Source organism: Opisthocomus hoazin, chromosome 2 (genome assembly GCF_030867145.1).
Source record: "Opisthocomus hoazin isolate bOpiHoa1 chromosome 2, bOpiHoa1.hap1, whole genome shotgun sequence".
NCBI lineage: Eukaryota > Metazoa > Chordata > Aves > Opisthocomiformes > Opisthocomidae > Opisthocomus > Opisthocomus hoazin.
In genome coordinates, this window is record NC_134415.1 from 54,041,916 (window position 1) to 54,060,724 (window position 18,809).

The 18,809-nt window shown below is 41.5% G+C and overlaps 2 protein-coding genes across 3 annotated transcripts in view; one reads left to right on the forward strand and one right to left on the reverse strand.

Moving 5' to 3' along the window:
* Nucleotides 1–6,106, reverse strand: part of CFAP61 (cilia and flagella associated protein 61) — a 119,461-nt gene extending 113,355 nt beyond the window's left edge. For both annotated transcript variants that reach the window (XM_075413688.1, XM_075413687.1), the window contains exons 1-3: nt 5,948–6,106; nt 3,739–3,889; nt 2,454–2,604 (exon numbers count right to left, since the gene is read on the reverse strand). In XM_075413688.1, coding sequence (XP_075269803.1) covers nt 2,454–2,604; nt 3,739–3,881 — 294 coding nt within the window. In that variant the 5' untranslated portion in view covers nt 3,882–3,889; nt 5,948–6,106. The remainder of the gene's footprint in view (nt 1–2,453; nt 2,605–3,738; nt 3,890–5,947) is intronic.
* CRNKL1 (crooked neck pre-mRNA splicing factor 1) lies at nt 5,960–18,533 on the forward strand. The gene is made up of 14 exons (XM_075413689.1): nt 5,960–6,198; nt 6,654–6,806; nt 8,408–8,499; nt 8,617–8,775; nt 9,141–9,307; nt 9,810–9,988; nt 10,664–10,834; nt 11,518–11,709; nt 12,471–12,530; nt 13,639–13,719; nt 16,171–16,410; nt 16,823–16,924; nt 17,508–17,756; nt 18,278–18,533. The coding sequence occupies exons 1-14, from the start codon at nt 6,151–6,153 to the stop codon at nt 18,443–18,445; spliced, it is 2,061 nt and encodes a 686-aa protein (XP_075269804.1). The 5' UTR covers nt 5,960–6,150; the 3' UTR covers nt 18,446–18,533.
* The last annotated feature ends 276 nt before the right edge of the window (nt 18,534–18,809 follow it).

Sequence of the window (18,809 nt, forward strand, 5' to 3'; positions counted from 1 at the left end):
ATAAAGTTACGTGATTAAAGGACTTTTTTTTTAAATATCACAATTTGTACTTCTGTAATATTTTGGATTTACACTCAAGCTTACTATTGTTTGACCACAATATACACACATAGTTTCACACTTAACAGTATTAATTTCAGACTAACAACATTTTAATTTAACCACAACAATTAACAACTAAATCTTAACAACATTTAATTTAACATTTGGCTGATAAAGACATTCTTTCTAAGTTTAAAAAAAACCAAAAGCTCACATACTTCTCATACTCCTAAAATGTTTTTTTTCTTAAAAGAAGTAAGAAAAATTACAAAGTCTTAAGATTACATCATTAGACACATTTAAACCTCCAGGCAGAAATGGGGCAGAGTAAAAGACATCTTTATCTTATATGCCTCCAGTTAACCTGGAAAACACTAGCAAAGGAAAACCCTTGTGCTGGAATGGAAAGTGCTATTAATTCAGCTGTTTCTTCTTGCATATTAATTTCAGATGCTGAGTCAATGAAGGTCTACCTGTAGATTAAATATTTCTACAAAAAATGTTTTAAAGACGAAAACTTGAGGTCTTCTGAATAGTTTAAAATATCACAGCTAGAGTCACCAATGAATTTCAGCAACTTTAGAGTAAGGATGATTGTAACAGAGGTTGCAGTTTATGGACTAGCTATTGTAATGAATAACCATCAAAAGACATTTCTTAAAAAAACAAAACAAAACAGACTTTTCTTATTTGTTTGTTTTATAAATGCAAAAGAAAAAGGAAGAAGGAAAAAATAGAATGTTTTGTTCTGGAGGTGCAAGAAGAGGCCCAGGAGGCAAGATTTAGCCTGTAACTGCTTCTGAATAGTGATGGTAACCAGGCAATCCTGTAAAGCATCTTCACTAATTAAATTCTGCACAAGTCAATTCCTAATTCAGACCTTTAAGCTATTTTATAATTTCTGTGCTCTAGGAGAAAAGACTTGTCAACTAGACTTTTAAGAAATTCTATTTTCAGAAGATGTCAATTTTCTAAAGCACATGTGTGTGGATTTAATCTGCAGTTAACCAATGATATCTCATCTAGTTATAACTCAGAAAAGGTTTACTTGTTTTGTCAGTGCAGAAGCACAAAACATGTACCAAATCTTCTGTACTTATTTTGGAAAATAATCTCCATTCTACAAAAACAAGAGTTCTGCTCATTGTCAATGTTCCAAAGTACTGCTCACTCTTGTGTATGAGTAGTAATTCCTACCATGCTCAAGCTCTTTTTTTTGTCTTTTCTCTTTGTATGCCCCTGCACTCCGAAGTCAGCTGCAGCTTTGCTGCAAGAGACATTGTCAAGCAGGCTGCCTGAGGAAGAGCTTGCAGAACTGACAGCACAGCATAATCCAACAGGAGCAGCTGCAGCTGCACAGTGAATGAAGTGGTTGTGCCTGCAATATGCCTGTACACAAAGTACTGTTCAAGTGACAAAGAAAACAGATTACAAGAAAATTACATGTGTTTTTTTTCTGTATTCCCTTTGGCTGTAACAATTTTGTTTCTTTTAATGGCGCACAGCATTTTCAAATACAATTGCTGTATTTGTCAGTTTTTCTGCAAGCCATTGCTTAATGTCACCCAGAACAACATTGGAAAACCGATGAACAAACTGTCTAGAGATAATTTCAGTACTGCCAAGACCTTATTCTGGCATGTGCTGCCTAGCTTTTGAGTGTTTATGGTTAACATTTTCCATCTTTTCTCAACAATCACAGGATCTAGTTCCTAGCTGGACTGAATGATGGGCAACATTTGAATCCTGAACTTCTAAGTGCCTCTTCTAGTCCATAATTCCTAAGAGTAATCCATAAATTTGATAGCAGAGCCTGTCTGAAAAACTGCCACCATACAGCACAGAGTACAGCAATCTCCACACCAGCACCAAAGAAGCTCAGTCCAGAACCAAGATGCTCCTGTCAGCATGGTCCTCTACCCGGTGTAAGTCACCATCCTTCAAGCAGGGGTACACACGTCCGTTATTCTTTCTCTGAAACCGTTAAATGTGCATGCAGTTCCGTAAAATAGCAAAATTTTATTCCAAAAGGTGAGAAATGAGGACTCCAGTTCCCTTACAGTCAGAAGGGCCTTAGAGCTGTGACTCCACCTCCCGGGTAAATGTTCTGTTAGATAACACCAGAGCTGGACAGGTTTTTGAATGAAAAATATTGGCAACAGCTATGATTCACAATGCTCTCAGTGCTAGCACAATGCATCAGACACGCAGTTTCCTTCAGTTACTGTAGCAGCAACAGCACAGGTACTCATGAACTTCTGAGCACCTATGGGTTTAGTAATGAATCTGATGACCACCTTCTTCAGTCTGAATGCCTCAAATCTACCTAAAACGGGTTTTGGATGCCTATGCACGTTTTTCATACCTGAACCTTAAATGAAAACTAAACTAAAATCACACAATTTACTTACAGTGCATTTATTGTTAATGTAGTTTTCATGTAAGAATAATTCCCAATCATGCTGATCAGTGATATTCCAATTTGGATAGTCCAGAAAGACAGCATGGGCTATAACCTCATTCTTCTCATTGCAGAGTGTCAAAGCAAGATTTGATTTTTCTCTGTGAAAACAATTTAATTTTGCAGAAGTTGAAGAAACTACACAAAGAAAAGTGACTGGCTATTAGTTCAGACTGTTAGAATAGCAAAATTAACCATGTTCAAACGTGCTCCCAGGATCAGGCCTCAATAAAACTTCATTGTCCACACCCTAGCTTGACATTATTGCTTCAATAACAAATATTTATTTAGTGTATTCTGACATTATAACAATGCACGTGATTTTTCAAGTCCTCAAATACTACGAATTTGATATGCGAGGCTTAAATGCTCCCTCTTCTTTGCATGTTTCTTCGTACATCTGTTTTTTCCCCAAATCGCTGCCAGCCAAGACATTTGCCATTAAGTCAGGTGGAAAAAACCTAAATAACCCATCAGCCTTTCACACGGTCTGTCTCTGCTGTTCATCATTGCACAGAAAGAGGAAGCGCAGAAGGTTCATCACTACTTTTGGTGATGACGACATGGTAACAGCAGACTTCTACAGCCACCCATTTCCACTAAGGACATTGCCATGCAAGCAGCTAGAATACACATGTCAAAACATGGAGGATACTTGGTATCTTGAGAACATGAAAAGAAGAGGCACATTGAAACATATTTTATCACAGATAGAGGCTGTCTCCCAAGGTAGAACACAGAGAAGCAAAAAATAACCAATTTCTTTCCCTAAGGGGAAACTGGAAGAGAAGCAAAAGATTAGACATACACAGGAAAAGAAAACAGAATGGTCATGGCCACAAAGTGATTAAAAACCCTAGTCCCTGCCCCTCCAATTCTATCACACTCCAACAGGCAAAAGGATTCTGTTAGATGGAGCAGACAGCAGGCATTGGAATCTGATGGTTTCATCAGGTATGACTCAGAAATATTTCTTCCGAACTTTTATAAAAAGGAAGCTAGTATAGAGTCAAATCTCATCCACCATGCTGGCAGCAGTGATCCAAGTTTGCACAAAGACATGTATGTGTGAGGCAGAGATGTGGGAGCAGATTTTCTTTCCCTTTTTGTGAAAGGTCATTATGCCACACAGTGTACAAGCTCATAATGATTTCTGCCATTTTAAATGTAACATAATTGCTTCAAGTTTCCTACAAGAAAGGTAATACAACATCCCTAAAAATACCGTTACTTACAAAAGGTACATGACATCAATCCTTCCAAAAACTACTTCTGTAAAATGGCTGAAGAGGCCGATAATATCTGAAACATCACGTGATTCTGTTCTTCTGGCCCTGACCACTTCTGTATGTCCTCCTGAAGAAGTTATTGTTGTCATCTTGCAGACTGCAACAAGAAAGAAAACGTTGTTATGGCGGATCCCGTTGCAATGCATTGTTCAACACAGTTACTTGAAACAGATTTTTATATAAACTGTGAAGAAGCGTGATTCAGATGGATTGAAGTGCCTAGTTCCTGTAGACCTCTACAAAAACACACACTGCCTGCATATATATACAGCATGTAAACAGTGCACAAGTAGAAATACAGTAGACAATCATCCATATCGCATGTATTCTACATGCTGCACAAGAAATAATTTTTTTTAATAGACTACAAACTGCTTTTACATTTATTCATTTACAGGCATTTACATGCTATCTATCAGAACAGTGCCCATCATTAACAATTTCAAACTGAACAACCTTAGGTCTTCAGAGTTGGGAAGATCAGCTGCAAACAATCAGGATAAGAAAGTCCTGGTAACATTAAACAGCAATTTCAGGTGAGCTAAGTGTGTTTTGTCCAAAACAGCTCCCCTGATTTCTTTTTAAGTCAGCAGCGATGCTTAAAATTTCAGAAGAAATTAAATTCTCTATAGCTTCCCTGCTCAGAAGAAAAATGATTTCGTGGTTCCACATCCACAGAGTTTGCCAGGTCCAAGTGATTTATTGACACGCCTAGCAATTTCAGAACATATAGAGGCAACAGGCATTCAGACCATCTGTGACTCTGAACTAATAGTTCATTTATCTTTCAGCTGTGTTGATACTCAATATTGTAGCCTGTTGTGATATAATCAAGAATCAGGAATGTAAAACAAATTGACCAAACGCAACAGCTTTCTGCAATTTCTTAAATATACTGGTGCAAAATATAGCATTACTAAATAAAGTCTAAATAGCCAACATACCTAGATGAGCAGAACACTTCCACCAATCTACCAAACACAACAGACATTTCTGACATTGGCTCCAAACCCAGATATGGTGTCCAATTATTAGGCCCCACAGATCCCAACTAAAATGGGATAATAGATGAAACCCTGAATTTTGTAACTTTTAAATACAGCGAGAGTCATGTGCACAACTACACCTGTCACACACTGTCAAGATATTGTTACAGGTGACACCGGGGGTCTCAGTCATGCAAACATACATTTGCAAAGCGGTCCCGGCACCAGCCTGAGGCAAAATGCCCTCTGCAGGTTTTAATTCGTGCGCTTAATAAACCGAATTGCGGTTATGTAGAAAGAACTAGCTAGGCTAGGGTGTACTTATGAGTGAGTATAACAATAACATGTACAAAGAAAAAAAATAATGCTAGCTTATGTAAGCAACTTCTCCTGCCTCCTAAGTTGCAAGACAGGCATATTCTTTCCAGTGGAGTGGAAGGCAGCTTTACCCAGGGCTAAGTGACAGGTGATTCTTAAAACGAGCAAAGAAAACGGCCACTTACACATTTCATGAAGAAGCGGCAAACTGCCAGACTACTAAAATAGTTGGTTATTTTTTATTAATGTCAACTCCACGTATCAAAATAAACAGGAACTTTAAAACGTAGTTAACGAATTCAAGCCTAGGGTCGGGACTGCTTCAGCTGAGGGAAACACTCTGCCACAGGTCCGTGTCCAATCGTTTAAGTGACTGCACTGAAGAAGTCTCACCCCTCCGCCGCAGCAGGCCCAGGGCTCACGGCACCCCCCAGCAGCGGGGATCAGCGCGGCGCCCCTCCCCACCCCCGAGCAGCCCGGGGCAGGGGGCCGGACCCCGATTTTACAGCCCAGGTGTGCCGGAGGAAGGCTGCCGGCCGCGGGCGCCCAGCAGAGCTCCCTCCCCTGACAGGACCGAAGGCGGCAGGGGCGGGACAGGCGCTTAAGGCCCACGCTGTTAGCACCCCTCAGGCCCGCCTCGGCAGCGCGGCCCTCCCGCACCGTACCGGGCACGCTGACCGTTCTCCCGCCCGCCGCTCCCCCGACCCCGGGCGCCAAGCGCTCGCCCGCCAGCCCGCGGCCCCCGCCGGCAGGCGAAGCCTTGCCTCGCCCGCCGAGCCGCCAGGGGGCGCCGGCCGGGCGCACGGCGAAGAGTTCGGGGCGTGGGCTCTCCAGCTGCGCTGCGCACTCACCTTCCTCCCGGGGCGGCGGGGAGTCCCCTTCCGCGGCGCTGACGGAGCGGCCAGGGACCGACAGACAAACCGAGAGACGAACTGAACAGCTCCCGCTCCGCTGCCGGCGTCGGGACGCGCCGCCGTTACCCTAGCAACGACGCGCGCCGGCGCTGCGTGAGGTCAGAGGTGACAGGGAGGGGCCTGCGCGGAGAGGCGGCAAGATGGCGTCTACGGCGGCCGGGAAGCAGCGGATTCCCAAAGTGGCGAAGGTGCTCGGAAGGCGGTGGGCCGGCGGCCGGGGGTGGGGAGGGTGGTCGGGGCGGCGAGCGCCCGCCCGCCCTCGCCGGGCCGCGGTCCTCGGAGCAGCGCCGGGCGCTCCGGAGCGGCCTGGCCCCGCCGCTCCCCGCCGGGCCAGGCGAGCGGCGGCGCGCCCGCGGCCTGCGGGAAGCAGGGGAAGCGCCCGGTGAGCTTCGCGGTGGCGCGGCGGTGCCCAGAGCCGAGCGGGGCCCGCTCCGCCCGCCGCCCGGGGAGGCTTTGCCGCTCCTCACGGGGTGGGCGGGGGCCGGTGCTGGCGAGAAGGCCCGCGTCCATCCCCGGGGGTCGGCGGGTCCTGCTGCGGCCCCTGCCGAGCGTGGTGAGCCGCCGCAGTGAGCTAATCGCGGGGGGCCCTTTTCAGTTGTGCGTTAGAAGGGGAAAGTGCGAATCAAGCCCCGTTACTTCACAGGTGAAAAATAAAGCGCCTGCGGAAGTTCAGATCACAGCGGAACAGCTTTTAAGAGAAGCAAAAGAGAGAGAACTTGAACTTCTTCCACCGCCGCCTCAACAGAAGATCACAGATGTTGAAGAGTTAAATGACTATAAACTCCGGAAAAGGAAGGTAAAAGCAAAAAATAAAAATTGTAATCGTGATGCTCATATACAGCACTAAAATTGTACTATTTTTTAATTTAAGCAAGATGTGATTGATATTATTTGTGGATTTTCCAATTCCTAAAAAACCCCTAACGTTTCCATTGCAAAATGCTACTTTCGTGCAAAAATTCTAAGTTAAACATACGTTGTTTAGCATAGAATGTGGTAGTACACAACATGTTACGTGTGACCTTGTTTAGTATGTTCTGAGCATTGCAAGGGTAATTATGTGTGTAGTTTATATACAGATTTTTCATCACCACGGGTAACTGGCTAGTCAGCACGACAGAACATTAGTAAGCTTTACGGTAATGCTGGTGTTTTTTCCACCTCAACTGTTTAAAAAAGACAGCGTGTGTTTGCAAGTGATATTTTTGTTCTGTACAATTACAGTACTATTTGGCACACTTTAGAGCATGACTTTCTACCCTAATCGTGGTTATGTTTGATGATAATCTTGAAACTTGACTGTTTGCATGTGAGATTTCAGGTATAATTTTTCCTTCTTTATTTAAAAGAATTCCTTTGTTTGTGCATACTTGTTTATGGTTTTGTTTTGCTTTTTCCTTTGATGATTGCTGTCCTGGATCAGCAAAGCAAGCATATACCCAACAGGGAACTTCAAATGTTTTCAACGCTTGGCAATTTTTTTAGATACAGCGAGCATAAACTAGGGCTGTCATTCCCCAAAGCATATATGCATATGTTCAAAACCGGTGACTGTTGTAGCACAACACAGCATCCCCGTACTCCGCCCTGAGCAGGAGTTCATTTCCATCCTTGACATAGTAGTGGCTAGGACTCCTTGTGAAGACGTTGAGCCTTATTGTGCCGGGTGCTCGTGTACCTCGCTCGGGCACATGCAGAGCAACTGGAGTCAGATGATCAACACCACAGGACTGCAAAACAATGTTTAAAATTACCTTTTTTCATCTCGAATATGAATGGCAGTAACGAGCCATCACATTAACACTGTGGTGTTAAGCTATGTTTAGCCACATGTTAAATGCCAGTAGCATTGATCCTGACAATAGCCAAACACAAGACTGAAGGTGCCCTCACCTTTGCACTGAACAGGGAAATTTGTCTAGCACATTTCATGCCAGTGTATTAAATCCAAGGAATAAGAGTAAGGCATCTTTCTTTGAAGAAAAATTTAGAGCAATGATACATACAGGTCGAAGTGAATAAACTCGTCCTGGTGCATCCAAGTATAGTCAGGGTTGTCTGCAATGACTGGGTTCCATCTGTCCAGGTAATGTTGCTATTGAAACATTAAGCAGGAGATCTGAAAAAAAAAAAAAGTAAGATTTTAATGCTGTCAGTTATTATTCCATCAGTATTTCAGGAACTTGAGTTTAGTCCTATTCTGTATGATGATCTGTGCTTCTAGCTGATCTGTTATGCAATTTTTGAAAGCGTTGTACTGAGTATGATTTGTTACTAAATCTGCATGGGTGTAAGACATTTAGAATTCACTCCAATAATAATACTCCGTAGGCCATTTATAACAAGACTGGTCTGCACAGAGGGATTTCTTGCTTACAGAAATAATTTTCTCCTCAGACTTTTGAAGATAACATAAGAAAAAACAGGACTGTTATCAGTAACTGGATAAAGTACGCACAATGGGAGGAAAGCCTGAAAGAAATACAGAGGTAATTATGAGGCAGCTGCAGACATCTCTTATAAACCTTCTAAGACACATGTTGGCAAACACCATCAAAGTCTTGGAGGCACATAACATATGCAACTTACTTCTCTTTGCTTTCCAGAGCCCGTTCCATTTACGAGCGTGCTTTAGATGTAGACTACAGAAATGTCACGCTCTGGCTGAAATACGCAGAAATGGAAATGAAGAACCGCCAGGTTAATCATGCCCGAAACATTTGGGATCGAGCCATTACCACCCTCCCCAGGGTGAACCAGTTCTGGTACGTTTGCAGGGGATGGGGCATTGCTTCTGCTCCCAAAAACCACAGATCATTTTTCTGTTTTGGTAAGAGTTCATTGTTTTCTGTTTCTCCAAGTCTTCAGGCTAGTCTGAAAAAAAGAGGAAGGCTTAAGTTTTGGAAAGGTTTTGTACTCTGCAAGTGGTAAGAGTGTGGGGAGAGAAGGATGTTTGTGTGCCAGGGTGCTGCCAATCACAGCAGTATCTGTAGGCGTATCTGGGGTGCAAGTGGGGAATAGTGGGGAATAGGTGAAGAAATCTCAGCAATGCTCTTATTAAGGATTCAAAAACTCCTTGTAATTTATGTGTTTGCTATGTGATTGTAAGAACTTGGTCTTGTTTTCTAAGGTACAAGTATACTTACATGGAAGAGATGTTGGGAAATGTTGCTGGATCACGTCAGGTGTTTGAACGTTGGATGGAGTGGCAGCCAGAGGAGCAAGCTTGGCATTCCTACATTAACTTTGAGCTGAGATACAAGGAGGTGGACAGGGCACGTACCATTTATGAGAGATATATCCTTTTTAGTGCTTTGCAACACCTGCCCAAGTTTAGGCCTGCAGTCTTCAGTTCTTTGTTATCTATTCTATCTCCATCTGTGTCTCTGTGCACCTTTTTACTGTGGTGTGTTGGGAGTAAGCCACCAGGCTGAGGGACGGCATGCTTAGTACATGCCTCCAAATTCGGTAAGGTGAATGTACATCCTGCCACGACAGGGTATATTTAACAGGACTCATGCTTCCAGCTTTTTTGCAGTCATCATTTGTTCCAAATTTCTCCTCCTTAAACCTCTTCCTGACCCTTGCCTGATTTGTATCCCTTTTTAATTTTTCTTGAAGATCCTTGTAAGGCACAAAGTGTTTGCAGGCTTAGAGCTGTTTTGTGTCTTCTTCCCAGGTGCTTTTTTTGCATATGCCATCCTTGGACTTGTTTCGTACAGTCCGTGACCCTGTAGTCACTGGGAAGAATGCAGTTTGAAATGTCCAGTTCGGCCACTCGTTCCTTAACATGCTCTACTTGTTATTGTTCATCCTGATGTCAAGAACTGGATCAAGTATGCCCGCTTTGAAGAGAAGCACAGTTACTTTGCTCACGCAAGGAAAGTATACGAGAGGGCAGTGGAGTTCTTTGGAGAAGAGCATATGGATGAGCACTTATATGTGGCTTTCGCAAAATTTGAGGAGAACCAGAAAGAAGTAAGACCTTCTTGATAATACATCAGACTAATACCAGCCATGCCCACAAGATTTCTTCTTGAATATCAAACTCAAGGCTACTTAACATTCACTGTAATACTTGTGTTTTTCAACACCTTATGAGATATTATTACTGTAGTCTGAGTTAAGGAGGTGATTTCTTGCTTGTGTTTGCCTTTGGTGACATCAAGGAAATCTGTTCTAAAAAAGGTGGTCACCGAATCTGCCAAGCCTGAGAATAGTTTACCCTGATCAAATACATATGCTCAGATTTTTAGGTTTCTGTGAGGTTGTAGGCCTGCATGATAAAAAAATGAATTAGCCACGTTTTTCCCAGGCGGTGTCTTTAAAGTGCTCAGGCCACTAAGGAATTGAAAACATGCTGTGAACCCAAAACCACGTCCTCTTAGAAATATTTTAAATATTCCAAACCTGTAAATGAATAAGAGGTGGTGGCATTTGGTATTTACAAAATTTTTTAGTTCGTGTGTTTGTTTTTTTTTTCCAAAGTTTACTCTTCAGAGCGATCTGTGCTAGTCCTAAAAAAATCATTTACATTGAGATATTCTCTGATTCTGTATTCTGTTAAATATTGACAAAAGCTTATTGATGAATTGTGGGGGAGGACAGAAGCAACTTTGTAAATATTACTTAAACGTTATTAAATATTTTCAGTTTGAAAGAGTACGGGTGATCTACAAATATGCCTTGGATAGAATTCCAAAACAGGACGCTCAAAATCTCTTCAAGAATTACACCATCTTTGAGAAGAAGTTTGGAGACAGAAGGGGAATTGAAGACATCATTGTCAGCAAGAGGAGATTCCAGTATGAAGAGGAAGTGAAGGTATGTATTACAGACATCCTCTGGGCTCATTGTGTGTCCAGCTACTGTTTAAGGTACGTGAGCATCTCGTGGTGTGAAGGCTGATGAGTTTTACATTAGCCTTGATACTCAGTCCACAAAAACACCAAGAGAATACTGTTCTTTTTGGAGGCAGAATTCTATTCATGAGGGAGAGAACAATACTGTTTTTTGTGTCTGCGTTCTAATGTAGATTGTAGAGCCAAAGTCGTTGATTGAACTCAGAGCTCAGTACCCTTCACAGTCATCTTAGGGGATAGTGCAGTTAGGTTGTGACTGACTTCTTCACTTCTGTTATGCAGTAACTGTTACAGGACACCTCACCTGTGTGTAAATATCTTCTTGTGAGAAAGTAGGTGTGCCACACCTACCTACTATTCACTGACTACTGCATGTTTTATAATTTCCTCTTCCCTTCTCACAGTTCAGTTTGTTTGCCTTCACTTTAAGAATGTTTGTAGGTAAAATAGAAAGAAAGAAAGAAATTTACTTTAACCGAATAACTCTACCTTAGGCATACCTGAGACTAACTGTTTTCATTAATATTCCAATGTTCTATTTTAAAGGAGAAATTCTGGGTAAAAACTGTAAGTAAAGGAACAGAGTCTGTTATTTTGAGTTGCTGAAGTTTCTTTCCCATTTCCCCGCTCCCATCTTTCTGGAAGGCCAATCCACATAATTATGATGCATGGTTTGACTACCTGAGGTTAGTTGAAAGTGATGCAGATGCTGAGACTGTCCGAGAAGTGTATGAACGAGCCATCGCCAATGTTCCCCCAATTCAAGAGAAAAGACACTGGAAAAGATACATCTATCTTTGGATTAACTATGCATTATATGAAGAGCTGGAGGCAAAGGCAAGTAGTAAGAACTCAGGTTTTTTTCTTTCCTTCCCAAATATTTCCCTTATATTAAATAGCTACAGATACTCTAATACAAAAACTGAGGACTAAAAATACAAAGTCTTACTTCTTTTGTGTAACTAGCTACAGGATTTGCTATTTAAGTAGGAGGGGTCTTCTTCCCCTTCATTTTTCCCTCCCATACATAGGGGGAAAAAATATTTCAAGTTCAGTCCAATTCTTCCAGAAACATGCTAATAATAAAAGCAGGAGTAGGTCTTTCTAGCCTAATCTGAATTTGGGCCATTAACTGAACTTCTGAAAAAGTTTTATATTTAACAAGACTATTTGTGAAGTTGTTCTGTGAAGCAGTCAAATTCTTGCTGTAGTGGCTGTTGGAGGCGAAGTATTTCTTCTGTTATCAGTCATGTGACATTATAGCTGCTCTTTATTTCATAAAATTGTAGTGCAGTACACTTATTCAGTGTCTGTTAAACAGACTTCTTTTGTCCCCAAAATGGGGACAGTCCTGGTTTTATTGTGTAATTCTTAATGCTGAATCTTGTTTTGAAAAGATGACTTCTACTGATTGTTGGAAGTTACCATCTTTGAATTGTGCACACTAAGTAGATAAGTACATTTGTGTCTTAAGTATACATAACTGTAAACAACTTGACTTAAAATTACTGTTCTGGAGTTTTGCAATCATTGCACATTTCAAAATGTAGTGCAATCTTAGCAGTGAACAAAGTATTTAGTTTTGCCTGTTCTTACAGGATGCAGAGCGAACCAGACAAGTGTATCAAGCATGTGTTGAGCTCATTCCCCACAAGAAGGTACGGCTCCTTCAGCAGTTTGTATTGAGTCTTGGATTACAATTCCTAAGATAATATCCTTTAGTTTTCTTCCCCCCAGGGTTCAGGTGGCTACTAGCACATCCATGAAGACTCTGCTCAGGACTTTAAATATCCCTTCCCATTTCTTGTAATGTCCATCTTCCAAAATTGATCATTTTTTTCTAAGCTAAGGTGTTACATAGCTGTAATTTGCATCATCGATGGGAAATAGGCCACACACTGATGTCAGATTTCCTCATACAGATGCAATGCAGGGTTTTCTCCAGTATTTTCAGATTACGAAGTATGCTCTAAGAAGCTGAAATAACACATAGTCAGAGGGTAGTCCACTACTATTAAGCAGCAGGGAAGAACTTTTATCTGTTCTTTACTTGTTTTCTTCCTCAGGTTGGTCCTTTTATAGCTGCTCTCAGCTGAGTTGCTTCTAGTCTCTGCAGAATACTTGTTGCTGTATTTTATATGGGGTTACCACCTTTTATAGCAACTGTTTCTAACTTTCTGCACGGTCCTGGCTGAGGGAGGTGCATCTGATAAACCATCTTTTGGGTGTCTATTACCCATTACAGTCAGTCTTCAAGACTGGGTTTGGGTTTTTTTTGTTCACCAGTGAGCTTTAACTAAAATATCCACGTGGAGTAATCCTGAAAACAACTAATCAGCATTGCTTTGGAGTGTCAAGAAATCTTAGTTCATGAACTTCCTTTTCTAGTTAGTCATTAATCATGTCATCTGAATATCAACTCTGTAGATTAGAATTAGTCTGTAATTATGAAGAGTTGATTAGCTGTTCATTGATTCAGTGATAGTCGATATTTTACCAATCAATTGGTAACCATTTTTTTGTTTGAGAAGACTTCTGTCCTGGCCATTTTTGCTTTCATCCATGGTGGAGTATATTGTCCTGTTCTAGAGAGCATGTTTTGGGTTATGAACTCTCCACTTTTCAGTGGGAAACGCTGAGATCACATGAGTTAACTGCAGTAGCAGTAACATCTTGTGTAGACAGAATGATTATTTTTTTAAGAACATATGCAGTATTATTTACTAAGCTTCCAGCCTAAGCATCACATTGTTCTTTTTCTTTTAGTTTACATTTGCCAAAATGTGGCTGCTGTATGCACAATTTGAAATACGCCAGAAAAATCTTCCACTTGCCAGAAGAGCTTTGGTAAGCTTTTATTAATTCCGTAATTGACTTTACTAGCTAGTAGTAACAAGGGAATGGCATTAAAAGATCTTAAATTGTCCTTTGTAAATTGCTGCTTTAATCCACTTAAGCAAAGCATCCGAGAAGTCTGCAGGGACCAGTTTTCACTGTCATCTGTGATTTAAAAAGAAACTAGTTTGGTATGATGAATTAGCCACGGACAGAAATGAATGCAGCTTTCTCATTTCAGCTGACAAAAACACACATCTGAATGCAAGAGTACCCAAATCGGCTTAGTGCACTTGGAAATTTTTAACTGCTGCTGATTTGTTTAAATGATACTTGTACTAACAATAGCATTTTAAAAAGCATTTTAAATAAATAGGGGTTTTTGACTGTCAGTAATTAAGACCTGCCAAATAGGGTGTGTGAGTCCCAGAGACCAGGTTGCTGACAGAAGCAATCATGAGGACTTCGGACAGGCTCAAGGGCTTCTGTGCAAATTCACTGTGTGAATGTCAGCATGTCAGAGAACAATGGAGTACATCTTGGCAGCAAAACCTTCTGAAATCAAAAACTTTCCTTCCCTTCAGTTCAGATATTCTAAAGAAGCTCAGTGATAGCATTAGGAATTTTGAAAGAAAGATAATGTTGGTAGCAGTTGAGGTGGTTTGACTTCAGAGAGGAAATTGATGGGGTTTCCACCAAACCCATGGCACAGCAGTGATAAGAGCATAGACGTGAATGGCCTTCTGTAGCTGACACTGGACCAAGTCTGCCCCCAGTGTGCTGGTAGAGCTCTGTCTCTTCAGCTGGCCTCCTGCCCGTGACCAGAAAAAAATGAAGCGGAGGGGTTAAGTCCCCCGTGAGACTGTTACTGTCTCCCTACAGGCGAAGACAACCGTCTGTCCTAAAGCGTGCTGCTGTTCTAGCTTGGTTTAAGATACCATCGCTCAACATTAGCATAGTCACCAGTCAGCACCCTGCTTCTGGCTGCCTTCTTTTTTAGGGGTAAATATTACAGTAGATTCTGGAAAAGGTGCTTTTGCCTATCTAGAAATACAAAGTTTCCTGGGTTTCTTTTAGGCTGGTCTTTTGGTCTTTTTCCTTGTTGTTGTTTAATTTCTCTGACAGGCTTTTTTTTTTTAGTAGGTCACCTTTTTCTTATTTTGGAAACCAGATTTTGCTCCTGCAGCCATAATACTTTTTTGGACTGGACCCAGATTTGGCAAGTGGTTTCTTTCCTTCTTTTGCAATGAGTTGACTTTGAGCCACCTCTTTGGCCAGAAGCCTTGCTCCTGTCCTGAGGTGAGGGTCCCGCACTGTCACCGTGCGGAAGTGAAGGTCCAGCTCCTGATGCTGAAGCTCCCATCAGCATGCAGACAGCACCGTGCTCTGCTTTATTTTCACTGGCTGCACATCGACTGTGGGTTCTTCGTTTCCCCAGGGTCTGAGAGATGCTGGGGCTTGGAGGCAGGAGATCAGCTGGACCCTGTGCTGCTTAAGAAAATAGTAGTGGAAGGTGTGTGGGGAAGAACTGAGCATATTTGAAATAGAAAAGGCATTTGTAGAGCTGGAGGGTCATAATGGCGACCAAATTGACATTCCCAAGTGGTGGTTTCCTCCGTATTTAATAAGTACCAGGATAATCAATGTGTAGGGAAGTTGTGCAGGAGAATTCTAGTAAGGGAATTTAATCTCAAATTACTTAATTCATATTAGCTTGAGGGAACAGAGGCAGTAGTGATTAATAAATAATACTTGTCTACAGAAGTGACTCAGAGTGAAGTTCACTACATACCTGTCTCAGATATGTGTATTCTTAACACTTGCTTTAAAGGATTCCCAAATTAAAGAATCAGAAACTGCTTTCTCACAGACTGGCACAGTGCCTTAGGACAAACAGTTTTCTTCAGATGCTGAAGCATATAAAAAATGAAGTATTTTTTAAAACATTATTCTCCATCTATTCGTTACCATAACTGAGCAGGCAGGGAGCATGGACAATTCTCTAAGCAATGATGAATAGCAGTGATGGTCCAGGAGACAGTTTCTCTTGATATAATTTGTTTTATAAGATACTTGGGAAATGCTTACCTGGAAGACTGGTACAAACTGGTACTATGCTTTCTTCAGTTCTTGATGCAAGATGAAATGTTCATTTAATGAGCCAGGGTGAGTTTCAGCTAATACTTCATGGGGAATCCATGTTACGTAAAAGTGTAGCAAGTTAGAAGGTTTTCTGCTTTCAGAGGTTTTGTTGATGTTTATGGATGCAGACTCCTTTTGCAGACATTGTTTGGATTTCATACTGGACCTTACCAGAATCTTAAAAAACAAAGTCTGCTCAAAAATGAGTCTTAGCTCAAATATTGGAAGCGTAAACAGATATTTAGAAAACAGTGGGTTTTTTTTCCTTGCAAGATCTTTAACTGTTTTTTTGTTTGGTTTTTTTTTTTTTTCGATTAACAGGGGACATCCATAGGTAAATGTCCAAAAAACAAACTCTTTAAAGGTTATATTGAATTGGAGTTACAGTTGCGAGAATTTGATCGTTGCCGAAAGCTGTATGAAAAATTCCTGGAGTTTGCACCGGAAAACTGCACATCATGGATTAAATTTGCTGAACTAGAGACCATTCTTGGTGATATTGATAGAGCCCGTGCAATATATGAGTTGGCTATTAGCCAGCCCCGGCTAGACATGCCAGAGGTAAGGGGGTAGATGAACTTTACAATTGGCACAATTTTAAGGTATTTGTTACACAGTGTGGCTAATTAAAATGTAAATTATCTACCAGCTTGAACAGAACTGCTTACTGTGGTGGCTTAGCCTGTGCCTCATTAATTTAGCATCTGTTGCTTAGCAGGGTACACAGGTAAAACCTGTGACAGAACATGGAAGGAGAAACATGCTTACAGGAGTAAGCTAAATGGGTTATGTGCACAAGATTGGATATTGCTTAGTCGAAATCCTAGCTTGTACAGTCAATAAATAACTCGGATCTCCGAAACTTCTTCCAGAGACATTTCAGGTTTATCTGTGCTGCTCCTCTTTTTTTCTTTCTTTTGCTTTCCATTATCTCAGTGTGCTATGAACATAATGGGAGACTTCTCTTCTGCAGGTTCTTTGGAAATCCTACATTGACTTTGAAATTGAGCAAGAAGAGTATGAGAAAACAAGAAACCTTTACCGCAGATTACTTCAGCGGACACAGCATGTTAAGGTAGGTATGGATACCCGAAACACAGAACTGCTCTTGGACCGGGTCCATGGTGGATGGAAACACTTTACTGCATTGACTGTGTGGCTTTTTCAGATCAACAGTGAACCTAAGTTCAGTACCATTTCTGTGCCCTGAAAAGAGGAAAGAAATTTCTAAATTATGTGTAACAACAGGCGTACCTTACATGAAAGAAGGCTTTGCAGAAGGTTTACAAGCAGCCATCTTCCTGCTGAGTAGTTTTGGAATTTTAGTTGCAAAAACGTTGCAAGGAAAAAGTAGTTGTGATTTTTCCAGTGTAGTTTGGTGCTGTCGTCTGACTAAATTCAGACGGATTTATCATGACCTGGAACAACTGCAAGAAATTTGTCAGCGTGGCTCTTGTTAATATTCTGTCTTGGCAAAGCGAGGCAAATGTCACACATGCGAAACAAACACGAACATTCTAGGTGTCTGCTTACGAAAAAGTACTTTAGACTTGCATTGACATTTGCTTTTTTGGCTGCTTTGTTTTTTTAAACTATCGCTTAGCTATCAGACTGCAGAGTGGAGGTTTCAACTTGATTTTGATTTGCTTTCACCACAGGTATGGATCAGCTTTGCGCAGTTTGAGCTATCTGCGGGAAGGGAGGAGAGTTTGTCAAGATGCCGGCAGATTTATGAAGAGGCTAATAAGGCAATGCGAAACTGTGAGGAGAAAGAGGAAAGAGTCATGCTTCTGGAATCTTGGAAAAACTTTGAAGAGGAGTTTGGAACCGATACCACTAAAGAGAGGATAGATAAACTAATGCCTGAAAAAATAAAGAAGAGGAGAAAACTGCAGGCTGAAGATGGGGTAAGAGGAAAAATGATGCAGGTAGTCACTCTGAATCCTTGGTGGCTTTGTGCTGGGGTCTGGTACACGAAACAGAGTCGGCTGTGATGATGCTATAGCCACATACCAATTTTACTGCAGTAATTGGAAAAAAAGCACTGGCCTGAAACACACGCTGCTGAGCTCCCTGCTCTTCATCAGGCTAGGTGGGCAGTTGATTCAGAGTGAAATACTCATACTAAATGGTCGAGCTACCTTTACTTTCAACTCCTACCATAGACAAATCAAAATAGCTTTAGGTAGTAGTATGCAGGTAGTGTTTGTTTCTTAACTTTGGGCAGCTGTAGCCAGGCTGTTCATCAAATCTGCCTGCTCTTACGCACAGCAGAATTAGTACTGTCTTACTCCCTTTCAGCTGCTGTGGATGGCCTAACAAACACTGATTTTTTATCTCACTGTTACGCTTATCAGAAGCACCTTCTAATAGCTAACATTAACATGCAAATTAAACTTGCTTTGTGGTATTTTTTTTTTTTCTCTAGTCTGATGCTGGCTGGGAGGAATACTATGATTATATTTTCCCAGAAGATACTGCCAATCAGCCTAATCTCAAACTGCTTGCTATGGCTAAACTCTGGAAGAAACAGCAACAGGAGAGTGAAGCTGCAGAGGTGGATCCAGACAAAGACATTGATGAAAGCCAGTCTTAACACGTTGCCTTCCCCCGCCCCTTTTCTTGGGTATTGTACAGTATTTTCATTGGTGACGAATAAATGTATTTGAAGAGTTTTACTATTATTGAGCTGAGAAATTTTTCATTTGGGAAAAAAAGCAACATATTGGAGTTGATTCCCTTTAATAGTCTGTTGATTTCCAACAGTTAAAAGGAACGGTCATGGGGCAAGCGCAGGAGTCTGCAGCTGTTACCAGTGATCTGAGAACTGGCAGAACTGGACAGCAGCTTTGTCTTTAGCACAAGACACACTGTTCTAAGGCCCCTACAAACTGTCGCAGTATTGCTTAACGATAGTAACATGCCAAGACAGCAGATCTGCTGTCTTTAATGAGGGAGAT